We start from the raw sequence: 18,458 nt of genomic DNA on the forward strand, positions 1-18,458 counted from the left end.
GTTTATGTTTTCCTGTGCATTCCAGATCTTCACACTTGGCACCACTGTAAACAAATGTAATTTTTAGTGTCACCCAGTAATTGTTCAATGTTTTATTCCTTGATACTAATGTATGTTAGGGCTGTCATATTGAATGTCGCTATTATATAGTATTCTAATTTATTTGAAAAAACTCTTATTTGAAAGCAAAAGATGACATTCAATGATAAAAGAACAGTCACTTACTTTACCTCACACTAATTTTGGCATTGTGATACTCCAAAAGCTGCAATATTTTGTAGATCTGTTTTTGCATATGCTTGCACAGTAAGGTTTTTCATTATTTTGAATTGTTAGCTTGTATTGTCAATAATACATCTGACTGTTCTACTTTGTGATCATTAGGTGCATTAAAGACAGATTTGAAAAACTTCTCCAGCATCCATAAAAGTAGCGTTCCCCTCCAGATCCTGTTCTGCTTTCTTCTTGGACATGAGATTTCTTATTTGCTAAAACTGTTGAGCATTCATCATAGCAAACAAATTAATTTTTCCTTCTTCATTAATTATATGAGAAAATAACTGCCAAATTTCTGATTTTTTAATTATAATAATAGTTTTAAAATTGCCATTTCAACAGCATTTTCAGTGTTAGCAAAGAAAATTTAGTCACACTTGACGAGCACCCTACACAACAAACTTGTCAAATTTGGTGTCTGCATTATTACAATGCAAAAATTAGTACATTTAGTTCACCTATGAATATTCATCTATAAAACAGACTATCAGTGCTTTGATTTATATAACAGAGTTGAGTTGTGACTTTACGTCTTCTGGACGGAGAGACATAAAATAAAGAGTGCATTTAACATTTCACTTCTCTTTGATCACGTTACTTTCTAACCATATAAATCTTGTTTTTGTGAATTGTCATGTTTTCAAATATTACTTTCATTTGAAGGCTGTGTCTGCGTATATGTCAAAAGCATGTCATACTTTGCAAATGCACTGCAAGCAAACAAGCAAAATATTAAAAAAATTAAAACAAAAAGCCACACAAAGCCATTTAAAGCCATGTAGAGTACAAATGTACATGTAACATTTTTAACTGTCATTCAAAGAAATGTGACTATATGCTTATTTTTAATATGTATATTTGAGCCTTAATTATTTATAATTCAAATCTGCCCAATTTCTTTTTGTCCCCAGCCTAATTATTTATGTATTGTAATATTCATAGCCATGCACTGATGTCTTAAGGGTCCTGTTTGCAGAGTATTTGCAGCATGTGTTTAATTTATTAATTAACTTAATAATGTTAATGTAATTCAGCGTCTTATACTTTCCAGTCTGGTTTCAGACAATATGGTTTTGAAATGACATATCCATTTTAACACTAATTAAGTTTAAGTAGGCAGAGTCAGCTTTGAAATTATACCTGTTAGCATTTTAGCATATAGATTTTTTTATACTGAGTTATGCAAGAAAGTCACATTGGTTCTGCTCTAACTTGGTGGTGTGCATGTGGAATTTCCACAAATCCAAAAGCCATATACAGTCTCTGATTTATGATTTATTTTACAGATTCAGTGTCTTGAGTTTCAAACCTGTGTCAATGTCTGTGTAAATTTGATATTTTACCATTCTTGTGTGGGTTTTCACACCATCTGACCATTAACCGTGACTGGAGTTGTGGCTTTCATCTCCTCTGTTGTCAATTGGCCATATCTTATTAGTGTTAATAGACTTGTATTGTTAGGATCAGTTATTTTAGTCAATTTGAAATTGCTCAGTTATAATATATCTTTATTTGTCATGTCACTTGTAAATTTTGCAATTTGTACCTGTACATTTGTTACACCACTTTAATCTATCAGTGATCTATCAATTCAGTGTTGCTCCCCTGTGGGAGTGTACTTTGGTGGGCCCTGTGATCAACAAGCCAGGACTGTTTCCTGAGATTATACCCAGTGCTACCTGGAAAGACTCCCACCCCCTGATACACAAGATTTCACACCTAGTGGACATTTTTATTGGTACACCTAACCATTAGAGGTTAGGACCCCCATTTGCCTGTAGAATAGTCCACACCAAATTTACTGGGCACTACAAACATTCCTTAAAGATTTCAGTCCATGCTGACTGGATAGCTTCACACAATTCCTGCAGAGTTGTGGCCATATGTTCATGCTATTGACTTCCTATTCCACTTCATCTCAAATGGTATTCTATTCAAATGAACATATCAACTGAGCAGAACACAGATGCAAACTGAAATTGCTATCTTGTTTATAGAACCAACTTGAGATTGTATATGCTGTGTGACAAAGCACATTATCCTACTAGAAGTGTTGATTTGAAAAAGGGTAGACAGTGACCATAAAGGATACATGTGGTCAGAAACAAAGTTTACATACATTTTGGTATTCAAATGACACCTGAATTAAAAAAACGTAAATGTGCTAAAAAACAATTCCTGTACCTAACCTAACCTTTATACAGCAGGGTGGAAACTAAGTTCTAACCCTACATTATCTATGTCAAAGAAAAAGTCAAGATTTATCAGACAAGTTGACACTTTTCTAATTTTCAGTGATCCAATATGGTGATTGCATATCTATGCTAACTGTTCTTCAAAGCAGCATGATCTTCTGCTGCTATAGCCAATGAGTTGTTCATTGAGAAATACCCTTCTGTACACTACTGTTGTAAAGAACTGTTTTTTGATATGTTGTTTTCACCTAAAGACTCCTTCTTACTGGAAGTGTTTTACCCACCATCCTCTGCAAACCTTTGAGACTGCAGTGTGACAATTACTAAATGGAAGAAAGTTATGAGATGTAGGATTCACTACATCTGGCACCAACAATCATATCAACAGCAGCACTGCTTAAACTGTTTACAACTCCGAGCGGCCCTGGTAGTATCATGCCATCGTTTGGGTGTTCCTGGGAATTAGGGGCTCTCTTTAAAAGCAGCTAAAAAGACGCTGACAGGAAGCATGGCCATCTGTGTATATTTGTTTCTACTCTTCATACACCACAACTACAACCACCATGGATTACAATTCCTATCTGGTTGTACAGTATGTCCTTGTCCTACGCCTGCTTGTCAATGTGATTTCGTCTTGGATGGTCTTGGTACGTCTTCATCTGGAGAGTGCTCCCAATAACGCCAAATAATGCAACAACTGGATCCTGGTAAGGTAAAACTTTACATGTTCACAAAGGTTTTTCTTTCTACACACTGTTGTCATCTGCACCTACTGTATTGGACTGTGTTTAGATTATAAAGAATACGGGGTGCCACTGAGCCCCCAAACCCCAGACACAGAAGAACCAACACAACTCAGGGTTCAAAATAAAGGATTTTTAATCCCCCAGCTTAAATGCAACAATGATCTCAGCCAATGATGATGATGATGACGATTATACATTTAAGTGCTCTCCATCTCTTCTCTTTCTCCTTCTCTCCTCCAATGAGTGTCACCCGCTGCCTCACGACTCTGGCTCATCAAACTGAGGAAAACGTCGACACAGCAGCTGCTTTTGGTCTCCTCTCCAAGTCGTTCAGAGTACCTCCAGGTTGTGCAGGAACCAGGGCATCCTCCCCTGCCAGCGCCCTCTGGCAGTCCCCAAAAACTCTGACAGAATTGCATTTCCAGACTCTATTTCCCATGCAACCCTGCAGGTGTCCTAATCAGGTTTAGCCCTGAGGAACACTGTCACCTGCTGGGGGAATGACCTGCTCCTGGTAATCCCATTCCTTCCATTACGGCCTCCTGCCCAGGATGCTTGTCCTCCTTTCTGGGCACCAACAGGACTTCATCGTAAGTATCAATTGTTTTCTTTAATAGTAGTGCCTAGTATTTCATTCAGTTTCATTTGTGCAGTGTTTGTAAATAATTATCGCTGTCTTGGAACTAGGAAGAGCATTTGCTTGTGTGTTATTTGTTTAATAATTTTGAATCCTTCTTTATTTGCTTAATGTATACCTTATTATTAAGTTTTTTATTGATTCATTGAGCCACTTTATCAGTGTCTCTGTGTGTGGCTTTGTGCATGCTGAGTCAAGGTTGGGTGTGTTCCAGGGGGTCCCTGTAATAAAATAAAACAAATCACCGTCTTCAGATGCTGATCATCCTCGCAAAAGCTGCTCAGTTCATAGGTCTTGCCCATTCTACAGTTTGGTATCATAATTAAATCACTAGACTTTGACTGTATGCTGTATCTTAAGCCGCAGCCATATGATTTTTCACTTTGGAAGAACAGAATTTTTGTATTAATTAGCAGCTGTACCAAAAATATCTCTGCATTTTGCTAATGTATTATGACCCTGTGCAGTTCCTCATTGATTGCAGCTGCTCAATGACTTTCACCATTCTAATTATAGCATGCTAAGTTGGAACCCTAGACTTTCATTAGTTTCTACTAAAAATATGATTAGAAACAAAATAACCAGAATTAAAAGCATGTCAACTTCTCAATTTGAAGAAAAACAAGAAAATATTTATTCCTTTGAACCACACTGTAACGCAAATACCTAAAACTTCACCTATAAATTACAAATGCTATAAAGTACATGTTGGCAATAAAAGACCACCACATAAAGCAATTAAAACAGCAGCAACAAGTTTACTTACTGATGTTAAATTGGAGATAAAAACTTCAAATTATAGACTTAAAGTTCAAGACACTTGATTGTGCAAATGTTAAGATAGCTTCTAGCTTGCTGTGACCACAAGCAAGTCATTTACCCTGCCATGGCTCCACTATAGATATACGCAAACAAATACGTATATCAAGTACTTTGGTTAAAAGACACACAGGGAGTGAAAGGCCAAGTGGCCTTTTATCCTAAATACATTTTCCCTGAACCAAGATACTGCCACAAACACATGAAATCTACTTTCAGGCACCAAATCGATGCATTTCCACATCTTTCATTATGAACTAAAAAGACACCTGAGTGGGCAACAATAGACATTTCCTATAAAGAATCAGTGCATGTTGTGTTGCTGTTTTGTTTCATTCATTTTTATTATTCTTTCTTTTACCACTGCTATAAGCAAAGCTTAGACACCCATGAAAAGTGGTTATCTCGCTGATAATAACAAAGATTGGCAGAGAGAAATAGGCTTTTTGTCACATTCTTAATTCAGCAACATTCCAAATAGCTGGTGACAGACAATGCTCACATTACCTTCATCAAGCATTTTATCCGTTAAAATTAAAACTGGCTGACAATTTATATGTAATATTCTGCCTAATGACAATAATGAAGCATGGGAAAAATTACCTAAACAAGATGGGAGTAATACAGGGAAAGCATCTACAGCAGAGTGCTGCTTAATGATAAAAGAACCCATGGGGTGAGGCTGGACAGCCAATAAAAGGACATAACAGCAACACTCAGAAACACAGAAAGACAGCAGGGAAGTGGCAATAACATTTAAACTGTCAGAGGACACGAGGCTGAGAATGGCAGAAAAGAACATTTTAGTCTTTCAGATATGTGATTTCATGTTTGATTGCAAATGTCTTGGAAAATAGGTAAAGGATGCCATTCTTAAACTAAGGTGGGTCATCTGGCATGGCTGATTCAGTACTAGAAAACAAGGTGTCAGTGTTCTGAGGTGCAACCATTGTAATGATACTTAAGGTGCTTCTGTATATTTCATTCAAATAACCATCATTGTTTTAGTTATTTAGCTATATTAATAAAGGCTTAGTCCCTTTTTTACAGTAGAAACACACGTGCTGTCACACATGCGCTTGGGAGTCAACCAAAGGGACCAGAAAACGCCAATTGCACACCAGGCCAGGGGCGCGGTGGGTTGCGCTAAACCTCTCTTTTCTCTCTGCAGACCAAATATGAGACATCCTGCCTGTCCCGGTCCTGAGAAGATCACTTCGTGTCGCGGCCCCGAGGGCATCACTTCCTGTCCCGGCTCGGAGGAAGTCACTTACTTGGAACCGACTATAAAAACCCCTTGAGCAGTTTTACTTTGGACTTGAATCCATCAACATGGCACTAAAACTTAAACCCTTTTGCAGCCCAGGGAAACTATACAGGTGGCTGCCTCAAACCTTCGTTGTGTGTCCAGTCATTTATTTCACAGTGTTTAAGATTTAATGGAGTATTCCCCTTTTTCCAAGTCCATTCAATAAATGTTCATGCCAATGATAATACAATAAGATCCAACCATATGCCAGCAGACGTCAAAATCCAAAATTGAGATTAAAACTCACATATCACACACGGGAGTTGGATATTTGATATTTTAAAATATTGATTAGAAAAGTTACTGCAGAATATCAATGTTTTCAGTTATTATGTCATCGCCACTAAAGCACAAACTTGCTCTGCATTAAAATAAATAAATAAATGAAATAATGTGTACATACATAAATAAAGCATCTTTCTTGTTCTACCACAGTTTTACTGCTACCAAAACAATACAGTCCCTAGTTTTCATAGGTGCATACGCTTAATATTTTCCCATTTTAAAGTATATTGTAATATTTTCTTGTACTGTATGTGCTAATCAACGTAAACAGCACATTGGCATTTTAAGGCCACATTTTATTAATTATGATTTCTGATATAGACTGTGCAATTTTGGAATTTTTATTCTTTGCAATATTTAATTGTCATCCTTCATGGTGAGTTATTATTAAAGTTATCAATAAATTCTTGCAGAATATGATTTTTCATGGTGCACACTAACTTTATTAATTAACACTAAAATTTGTATGAGACCTTGTGCCATACTTAGCATTGTAATGTCTGTTAATTTTGTAATTGAGGTGCCAAAATGATGGTAAGAACATGAAACAAATTATGCTTTGCATTGTCTTATACCAACTCTGAGGTCACTACTAATTGAAGCAGACTTAACCAAAAATACTTAAAAATAGCATTTTGATTTCCAGACAAGCCACATTACTTTGATGACTGGTCTTTCACTCTCCATTTCTACTAATGTCTGCTGGACAACAATCTTTAGGGATTATGTGACCGAAAGTTTACCACTTGATGATCGTTACTTCTGAAATTCAAGTTTCATAACTGGATTTATAGAAGAGGGAAGGGATTTTTTTTTTTTTTGGTTTTTGAATCTTTTTATTAAATCATAATTATCCACACACATGTACTGTAACTAATTTTTTAATGGACTTGCCAGTCTGTTTTTCACTTCAGAGTCTAATAAGAACTGATTTTTATATCGCCTTGTCTTTAATAAAAACTTTACTTTTATAATGTCTTATTTGTGTCTGTCCTGCTCACTGTGGTTTATCCTACTTGATGCCCCATCTGAATCACAGCATGTGGTGGGTACAGAGTGTACCGAGCGTCTCAGCATCACATAAGTCACCTTATTTCCAGCAGGGGTCTCAAATTCCCTACTGCGGTCTTTCCTCTAAGTTCACTGGTGGTGCTGGCCATTTTAAAGTACCTTATGGTATACTCTGACAACATCACAGTCTTTAAATATATACTATTTTCACTAACTTAGTGTTGTTTCTAAATTTTGTTCCTTATTATAAACTATTATTTACCAATTATTTCACACATGTATTAAAATAATGAAATAGCCTGCCACTTACCTTTCAATTATGCGCATAAATCACAGCCACTGCTGTTTGTATTTAAAAATTGCTTAAATTAAACCTTGAATCAAATGAGGCAAGCAAAAAAACGATTTCTTTTAACAACAAGTTTTAAATCAACAGTAGTAATATATTCCAAAGACATCTCGGGCTGCTAACATGAGAAACCAGAATGATAAAAAGTAATAATATTTAGATTGCTTTCTTCTTTCAAATATTTGTTCCATCCATTGTGACACCACAATTTCAAAAATCAATTGGGGGTATTAAAAAAATTTGTCATATATATTGATTTCAGATAACACACAATGTCTGGGAACACGTAAAGAGCAAAAAGGCAATCAGAAAAGATATACCAGCAAATTTATTTTATAATTTCACCAAAAATGTACTGTTAATTAAAACAGCAAGAAACCATTTTCACACGTATAAAATATGACATGAAGACTTCAAGACACTTGATAAAACCCATGACACATTATGAACAAGTCATACAATAAGTAGTCAAATACATAAGCACAACTTAAGAATACACATCCAGAACTGATTAATGGTTAGGTTTGAGACAAACTTAGATATTTACTTTTGGGAATTACTGTACTCATATAACAGAAAACGTCTCTATACTTGTGAATAGGGTAGTCAGTGTGGTAGAGTGGTTAAGGTTTTGGACTTCAAACCCTGAGGTTGTGAGTTCACATCCCACTACTTAGACTGTATGATCATTAACAAGTCACTTGACCTGCCTGTGCTCCGATTGAAAAAACCAAAAGAAATGTAACCAATTCCATCATAACTGTTGTTAGGTCGCCTAGGATAAAGACCTCAGCCAAATAAGCAAACGAATTAAAGTTAAAAACTGTTACATTTCACAATAGCTTTCTTGAGAGGTGCTGTTAGGTTTTTTAATATTTTATAATGCATATAAGTCTTCTGGATTCACTGTCTGCATGGCCTTCCTGTTTTTGGTCTAGGTAATCTGATTTAATTCCAGACTCCAGAGATGTGCATGTTAGATTAATTGGTGATGCTAAATTTTACCAGTAACAGTATGTAGACCATATGATAGCCCGGAGTACAAAGTTCCTGCATTATACTAGATACTAGATCACGATAAGGAATGGAAAACACAAGCCCAAAAAAGAGTGAATGGATGCTCGGCACCAACAAAGACTACAAAAAAATAACACAGATTAAGCAGAGTGAATCCATTACAGAATGTATTATAACATTGTGTGAACTGGGACCCGGACACAGGCAGACGGACAGCATAGTTCCACCACACACTGTTTATTTACAATAATATATTATTTACAAGTTTTTTGTGCACTCACACACCCCAGTGCCTTTCTCTCCTGGCCGCCTCCCGTCCTCTCTCCAGCTCTGTCCTCTTCCACCCGACATCCACTAATGACTGGAGGGAGGCGGCCCCTTTTATAGGAACTCGGATGGGCTCCAGCTGCTTCCCGGCAATCTCCCGTGGACACACCCCCGTGTGGCGGAAGTGCCGGCTGCGCACCCGGAAGCCGTCCGGGTGTCCCCGGTCGTCTTCCCCCCGGCACTTCCTGGTGTGGCGGAAGTGCCGGGCTCCTGGGATAATCAGGAACTGGGGCGCCGCCTGGCGGTGGCCACGGGTCCCTACAGGGCTGGGCTTCCAAGCCCTCTACCCGAGGCCTCCAGTATAACCAAGACGGACGCCCCCTCTCGATCTGGAGGAGGCACAAGCCCTCCTCTGGTCCTCCTGGGCATCCCGGCCGGGGACCACACGGGATATACCAGCATCGGGGCGCCACCTGGCGGTGGCCACGGGTCCCTACAGGACTGGGGTTCCAAGCCCTTTACCCGAGGCCCCCAACATAACCGGGATGGATGCCCCCTCGCGGTCTGGAGGAGGCCCAAGCCCTCCTCTGGTCCTCCTGGGCGTCCCGGCTGGGCTCCAGCCCCGGCCGGGGACCACAGTTGCTATGAAGTCTCTGATCTGTTTGGAACTGTTTTTATAAACAGCACAAACGTCTTCCTACATATTAAAGCTGCAACAGGGTAACTTTGAAAAATGAGGCTTTTAAAGTCCCATCTACTATATAATAAAACTCTAAGGTGTGTGTGTGTGTTTTTCTTATCCCTCAGAGCAATTTCATTGATAAGTTGGGCTTTGGTGATGCAATCAAAAGTGGAATTGCTTGTGCACAACACATGAGGAGGAGTAAACGCATAGGAGCCATGTTGAGAGTTGCTTTAAATAATGGGAAGTATAAAAGTGGACAGGAGGTGAGCAAGGCACCTTGAAAATACTGAGAGAGTCTGTGAAGCAAGCTGGACAGAAGGTGCACCGGTCAAGAGAGGTTCAGGCACATAAGGATACAGAGGAAAAGTGCTAAAGGCACACATAGGGCAAGAGATAACAAACATTTATACATTGATTCTTTTATGTGTCTTGAACTGGTAACATGGCGAGCATTTAATAAGTTATGAGTCTTTATAGTTATAAAGTTTAGTCCTGCTTCATGTGAGAATATCAGTGGTACTGAAAGTTAAATCTAACAGGACACCACTTGAATCTAATACCTGTGAGAGTAATTGTGCATTATATTTCCCAAATTAATTTTAAAAAGGCATTTATGTGAAAAATACTAAGATTCAAATCCAACATTGCCATATTTGCATTTCAAAGACCTAGATTTCATCCATTGACCCATAACAGCCCTTTAGCCATGAACATCAATTAACAGCAGGCTGACTGTTAGCACTGATACGTGTGTCAGTGGCGACATGGAGTTAAAGGACTACCTTGACTAGATGTGGACTCTGTAGGCTGACATTAAAGTGAGTTTAGAAGAAAGACCTGCATGGTCACCAAGGTCAGAAGGATTCTAAAAAGACTGATGCTGAGGAAGTGTTGCATGTAAGAGAAAGAAACAAAAAAGAAAGGCAACCACAGCAGGCAAACATGAGTGGAGAAAGAAGACATGGAACTGAAGCAAATGTTGTTACCATCCACAAAAAAATTAGATGGTGTGCTCCATGGTGGTAGTTTAGAACCATTTCTCATGTATCTAAGAGTATTGATTATGTAGAGCCAATGTCATGATTGTTACAAATAAATGCTTCAGTCAGTAAATAACAGACAAATATATTTGAGCGATTAAGCCACTTTGCCTTTATGATTTCCACTTGACTCATACTTGTGGACCACTGGTGGTCCATGGACCAAACTTTGAAAACTACTGGTGTAGAGAACGCTTCAGAATATCTATATAATACCCATTTTAAAAGCATGTCTTAAAATGACATGCGGGTTAGGTTAACTGGCAATTTCTAATTGGATTGGGTGTCTGTAAGTGGGACTTTGCAATGGATTGCCCACTTTCTAGGTTCATAACTTCGACCAGATACTGCCAAAACTGTCTCCGATTATATGCGCCCTTTAGGTTTGATTAAGTGATTTTTGAGCATGTTATGTTATTGAGATGGTTTAACTTCACTGCTTAAATGTAATTCATGAACTAAAATCTTTGAATAAATTTTGCTTATTAGTGCAAAAGGAGTGATGACAAAACACTACTGGTAACATGGATGTAGAATTTCCAAAACAAAATTTTCTGCCCACTTTACGTCAAGTGTTCCCTTCACTTAAGTTTTCATTAAGTTACTGGGAAAACAGAGCTTGATGTGAAACTTAAGTATTGCCATGTGAGTATTAAGCACACTATATACTAGGTGTTGAGAAATGTATACTGTGATGTATGCGTCACAGACTTCCACAAATGAGATGGAGGTGAGTCCAGGTTTCTGAAAAAGTCAGTTTTACTGTTGTGAAGACAGGAACGATCAAAAGCATTTTCAAACAGGAGCTGTCAGTTCAGCACCCAAAACACACAGGAGGCAAGTGGTGATGCTGACGTCATCCTGCATTAGCTTCCTTCTTCAGATTAAAAGAATGGATAGCCTTCCTCTGAGAAAGAACAGAAAGTGAGTACAAGGCCGGGTCAGTGGCTGATTTTAAATATTCCTCACATCAACCATTGGGCCACAGGCACGTTACACGGTGAGTCTGCAAATTTGTAGCTGACCTCGCAGCGGACAACCACCTCCTGCCTGTTTAAACAGAGTTTTTAGCTTAGTTGGGGGTTACCGGGGTTTCACAATATTAGAGTATAAATTTTCAACACTGACCTGAAATTGTCTCCAGTCAACACCACATTGCTTTGAGCACAGCATGCCTTATTGCAGCAGTTTTCTGATTACCATCTCCTCTGCATAATTCACTTTCAGAATATCATATTTGTGTCTATTTGTTGGATAGCTTCTATTTATTTAGAAATCAATACAACAGATAGCCGTCTCTCTAATGAAAAAAGCAGGCTTTGTGTCATCCTTTCTTTCAACAAGAGGGACCAAATGACATGACTCTACTCTCTTAAGATTGAAGGAGTGCTTAAAGGCTTATTTATATGTTATGCTAAAGTGAACTGCAGATTTACACAAACTTAAGTAATCAATGTTAAACAGATGAATTGCACATTTTGTACTATAGCTATCTTTCTACCCTTTGGGCTACAAGAATTGGAGAAATCCACATTGAAACCAGTCTTGACAGTCGGCTACAAGCTGTACACATGCTCTGTGAGGGCTTTGCCCAGCCAATCCTGATCAACTAAAATTCATCTCAATGTGCTGGCCTAAGCTGTGACCATGCTTCATGACAAAAAACAATTCAACAACACTTATTTCAATAGCACATTTTCACACATAGGATGTAGCTCAAAGTGCTTTACAAGATGTCCAAAGGAAAAGTTAGAAGAAATAAAAAAACAAAGTAAACTAGTTAGAAATTAGTAGAAAGTTGAAGTCCTGAATGTTAGTACAGCATGAATCCAGGATCCTGAGTTTCAAGATCCCTGAAGTTGTTATTTTCATTGTCAGTTTTTATATGCACTTTTCTCCCTGTATTCACATGGGGGAAAAGATGTGACAGTTGGGTTACTTAGCGACTTTAAATTGGCTTTATGAGCGAGTGATGTGGTGTGTGTGTGTGCGCGTGCGTGGGCATGGTGAGTAATTAACAAGTGTCCAGGCTCTTGCCCTCAGCAACCCAGGATTAGTTTGAACAAGAAAGAAAGAAAGAAAGAAAGAAAGAAAGAAAGAGATACAGAGAATTTGCGTTTTTGATGGTTAATTAACCAGGATTACTTTTCAGCATGAGCAGTTTTTGGCATATTGCTTGATTTAACATAAGTGTCATGACCTGACAAATGTATGAAAGTTGAATGATCAATCCATTTTAAACAGTGCCTTAATAGTCTGGTGACACATACATACTGTATACCTTACATTAGAATGCAAGTCAAAGCAGCTCCTAGGATTTTCAACTATATTCAAAGTGTAAATTACAATCTGAAACAGTACAATCGTAAGTACTGGTTGACAGCCTTACTTCATATAGAAGGGCTGTTATCATTAGGCATCATCCACAGCTAACTGTAGACAATGTGTGTCTTATATACTATTTTATTGTAGGTCCTGGGAAATCCTTTCCCTTCTCCACCAACACTGGGTGGTGTCTTGGTTGCAATTGTCCTTTGACATTTTGCTTGTAACATACTTGAAAACAAGAATTAGTAGACAGAGAGCTAAGTATAGTGATAAATATGGGATTCCAGGGCCGTTATCATGTGCAGAGTACAATAAAATGTATATTTGCAATATGGAATCAAAGGGATCGATACTCACCATTCTCATATTACACCAAAATCACACACAAATTCAACAAATAATTCACATCTGCATTATACTGAACAGTTCATCACTTGACTTTAGGCAGCTGAGTAACTGTTATAAACAGCTGAGATATCCAAATTTAAACTTTATTTATACTTTTCACACCACCATCATTGGATAAAAACGTGATCAAAATGAGTTGTATTTTTAAAGCACCTGAGCACTGTGATCCTTTAAAACTCTGATCCTCCTCTGGTATGTTGTTTTGTAATAATGTACTAAGGGCTCTGTTCTTGCTTCTACACCTTGATTGCCACTTCTGGGGCATTTTTGGGTATCAACTAATTGTGTACAGAGGTTGCACTATATAGATTAATGCGCGCATAACAGATTCATAAACAATTATTCATCCACCCAATTACATACAAATATGGTACATCCTAAAGATATGTCCAAATATTGAAACAATTTCACCAATCTCATAATTTAGGGAAGTGAAAAGACAGAAATGTGCCTACACTTACAAAGCATTTCACAGGCAGACCCCAGATTTCCTGGTTATAATCTACAGAATAAAGAACGTTAACAAGTACCCTGTCCTAAGTCCAAATCTCAGCCCAAATTTACTCTCTCGTGTCTTTTTAAATCATAAACAGATTAACTATGTTAAAAACTAAAAGTAATATGTTAACATAAATTTGGTACTCCACTATAAAAACCGGAATGTAAAAATAGTGAGTTTCATACATTAATGGGTGAAGGTCACAGTTAAAGAAAACTGCAGTCTGTAGAGTAAGAGTGTTAGCATGATGCTGTTTCTGGAATTCAATGTGTTTAGAAGACATTAGGCATTTAGTAAGAGTTAAGGAGTTCAAAGGAGTCCCGAGATACTGAGAAAAATGCACTAAACTGTGAGAGGAAGTATCAATAATATAAACATAGTGAGAACTATGTTAGAAAACTCAGAGATACAAAAATGTATACAGAAGACATTCAAGGAAATACTTAGATTGATACATGTAAGCTCCACACAGACAGTAAGTGGGCCTCCATCTGAGCCCAGTCAACCGGAGCTGTGAGACAGCAATGTTAACTAATGCATCCTTACACAAGCTGATTTAATAACCCATCCATCCATTCTCTGGACTGGCTTTGCCTATGATGGGGTAACAGGGAATCAAAGCCTGTCTCAACAACAAGAGGCACAAGGCCGGGACCAGCCATGGAAGCTTGTTAGATCACTGAACATCACATCCAAGCAGTCTAGTGACCCCAATCAACCTAACAGCATGTCTTTGGATTGTATAAGGAAAAAGTAAAAACATGTTAACTCTGCATAAAACAAACTTAATCAGGAACTGAACAGGTGCTCAAGTATTGAAAAACTACTTTGTGCTAGATTCTACTGTATTTAATATCAATATACTGTATACATTTATTTTTTTGCTTTTACATCAGTCTATGCACTACCCCATCTTATGGGCATTTATTATTTAAAAGAAGGGCAAAAACAAAAGGCTCTCCATTAAACAATACAACAGGAAAGCTGATAGCATTCATAAAGATGTCAACAGAATATCTTGTATAGGAGAATTAGTAAATTCAGAAAATATAAGATTCATTTTTCAGTTATTCATCTTTAATTTTCACTGAACAAATTTTGTAAACTTTTTGAAAACTGACTTTAATTGTAAATAAGTGGAGAAAGTGTGCAAGGCTTACTCTTAACGTGGCAAATGCACACTAACAAATGTTCACAAGAACATTACAGTGCTCTACTGAGAGCAATAGGCCAGCTAAATGCCAGTCAGACACCTGAACCAATTGCTGCAGTACAGGCACAACTAGCCACTTACCATAGATGCCTTTGTCAATTAAACATCCATGAAATTCACTTTTTATGTTGCTGCTGCCCACCATTTGTAATATCAGCTAGTTTATTAATAGTCATCAGTACTGTATACAAGTGTGAAAATATTATTTTCATTAGAACACTTACACATTACAACGATTTTGACAAGAACAGTCCATTCAAACCAAAAAGCTTGCCAATCCAATTTATCTAATTGGTTCCCAAAAAACATAAAGTCAAGTTTTGATGGTCCCAAAAATACTACTCCCTACCACAGCACTTGCTAATTTGTTCTATGAACATACGGATGTGTGCAATAAAATTTCAAACATCTGTGTGAAGTTTATCCTAAACAAGTTTCTATCTGTGTCCCTGAGTTTTTGCTGAAAAACTTGAAAATCTCAATTGGGATCCATCATACTAATTCTATTCATAATTTTACAAACTTCAGTCATGTCACCTCTTAATCTCCAATTCTTTCAAGTGAAAAGGTTCAGCCTACTCGATGTCCTCTGGACTTCTTCTAGTGCTGCTATGTCTTTTTTGTATTGTGGAAACCAAAGAAATGCAAAGTATATCAGGTGGGGACTCGCTAGTGAATCACAAAATTTAACGTATGTTTTCACTTGACTTGAATCCTGAACATTGTGCTACATAATCTAACATCCCTTTAACCTTTTAAAATGCTTCTGCATGACCCCCTGGTCTTTCCAGAACTTGTGTTTTTAATTTTCAGACCTTCCATTGTGTATTCAAGTCTAACATTTTTACTTCATACGTGTAACACCTTACATTTGCGTGTATTACATTTCATCTGGCACAAACTACCCAAGCCTACAGTATATTCTGTCCAGCTCCCTCTGTAACGATTCAGCTATTTCTAGATTATCTGTCAATCCATCTGATTTGGCATCATCTGAAAACCCAACTAGATTGTTTTTATATTTTTACATATATACTGAATATATTAAAAAAAAAAAACAGTGGCTCCAATACTGATCCCTTAGGGAGATCACTTTAAATATCAGCTAATTCTGAATAAGTTCTCCCCATAACCCTTTGTGCATGCTGTTTATAGCAATTTTGTACTCATACACAAACTACACCTTCAATTCCCACCTCTTTCTGTTTAGTTATCTGAAGTTTATATATTATATTATATATATATATATATATATATATATATATATATATATATATATATATATATATATATATATATATATATATATATATATCTGCGTGGTTGGCACCCTGCCCAGGATTGGTTCCTGCCTTGTGCCCTGTGCTGGCTGGGATTGGCTCCAGCAGACCCCGTGACCCTGTATTCGATTCAGCGGTTAGACAATGGATGGATGGATGGATGGATATATATATATATATATATATATATATATATATATATATATATATATATATATATATATATATATATATATATATAAACAACCCACCATTGCTCTGTTGATGAACAAATCTGATTACATCTAAATTTTAATACACTTCACTTTTTCTGTTAAGTGTCTTCTCTCTTTACAAAGAAAAGTATAAAAATTGAAATGTTCACATATACTTTTCAACTGGGATCAGTCAAAACCTCACTGAAAACACCATACATTATATACTTACAGTTAAAAGCCACTTGTAAAAACTTCAAAAAGAACTGTAACACTAACAAACTCTTAAATATTCCCTTTGCCATTTTATGATGCACTTGTCCATTTTTTTTACTGCAGATGATGGTTTTTAAAATAGACTACAACGGAAAAACCTAAGCATATATGAGTTGCTTTATTTATTATTACCAATTTAATACTTAACTGTTTTGAATATAAGCCAAAAGAAGTAATTTTGTTCAACAGGAAAAAGATTTCCAAAAGTGAACACTGTACAGATTATCCAGTATACCAGTCTCATAAAACAGAAAGCTTGTGAAGAATCCACATATTGTACCAAAAACACTATGGGATGGGCTCTGACACTATACTGAATAAGGAGGGGTTGATAAAATGGATGGTTCAGCAATGCCAACTGATATTTACTACTGTAACAATAAATTTTATTATCTTTATGTTTAAAATATAAGACTGATTTTTTTTTAAAAACTATTTGTATTATTTAAATAAAAACAACAATGCGCCTTGCCCAGTAAAACTGAAAAAATTGGTTCAGAAAAAAAGTGGATAGTGTAATTTTTATTGTCATTATAAATAGCAGATTGGTAAGTAGGAAAATAAATAACATTATATGAAGAAATCTCAATATCACTTGTTTTTATTAAATATTAAAAATAACACACTTTTTTCATGATCATGATGATAATGTCGTTTTATATTCAAAACTAAACCGAGACATCCTTTCCAGGCTCATCGCTGCAAGTTGGAGCCAAACATGCGCACACGTATTGTCACTTGTAGAAAAGTTGTCATTCAGCAGTTTGTCGGAATCAAATGGCACGACAGACCCCATACATGCATATGTCAATCTAATGCAATCGGTACCCGAAGCTTATGCTAACCGAACATCACAAATCTAACGGAAACATATTAAGTATTTTATTGCATTACACACTGTCTTTTCAACAACATTGTCTTGACACAGAACCACCGATTTCTAAAGGTTACGTTTCAGCACAATACATACGTGCGATTTCCTCTTTCTACTTGCGGAGCGCACTTTTCATATCCATCTAATCGTACTATGAAAAATCTTGCCCATTGCTTATTGGTTGCCCGATCAACCCTCTTCCTCTCCCTCTCCCTCTCCCTCCATTTAAACGTAGAGGGTAGTGAATGCCTCTGTGACCTGGGTTTACCCGCTACTCTCTGTGCGCCCGAAGTTTCAACCAATAAAAGAATACACAAAAGTATCAGTAAGGAGGGGCAGCTTCTTACCTCTGTCCAGTGTGAGCGGCTGGACGACTGTCGCCATGACTGTTGCTGCGGTTGCTGCTCGAAATAAAGTGACGGAAGCTGCAGCATCGAGCAATTGGAGACAGAGTGAGAGCGAGCATGGATGTGTCTAGGTTTGTGTGCGCGTGCCCGAGATAGAGAGAGAGAGAGTCAGAGAGCGATTGATCGAGCTTAGTCGTGTGCGCGCGCGATTGTGAGAGCTTATATTTGCGTGTGACGATGGCAGTGTGCGTGTCTTATTTGAAAGAAAGCGTGTAGCGCGCTTTACGACAAAATAACAGTAACGGAATTCACAGGAGGTGTGTAAATTCCACTTGACTAGTATTAATTCATCTTTTTTGCTTTTTAATCAATTGACTCCTCACATTTTGGATACATATTTGGT

The 18,458-nt window shown here is 37.3% G+C and overlaps 1 protein-coding gene across 1 annotated transcript in view; it reads right to left on the reverse strand.

Annotated features, from left to right (window-relative positions):
- lin7a (lin-7 homolog A (C. elegans)) overlaps positions 1-18,188 on the reverse strand; it is a 357,391-nt gene extending 339,203 nt beyond the window's left edge. Inside the window, exon 1 of the mRNA XM_039761749.1 lies at positions 18,056-18,188. Coding sequence (XP_039617683.1) covers positions 18,056-18,092 — 37 coding nt within the window. The 5' untranslated portion in view covers positions 18,093-18,188. The remainder of the gene's footprint in view (positions 1-18,055) is intronic.
- Between the last annotated feature and the right edge of the window lie 270 nt (positions 18,189-18,458).

This window comes from Polypterus senegalus, chromosome 8 (assembly GCF_016835505.1).
Source record: "Polypterus senegalus isolate Bchr_013 chromosome 8, ASM1683550v1, whole genome shotgun sequence".
Lineage (NCBI taxonomy): Eukaryota > Metazoa > Chordata > Cladistia > Polypteriformes > Polypteridae > Polypterus > Polypterus senegalus.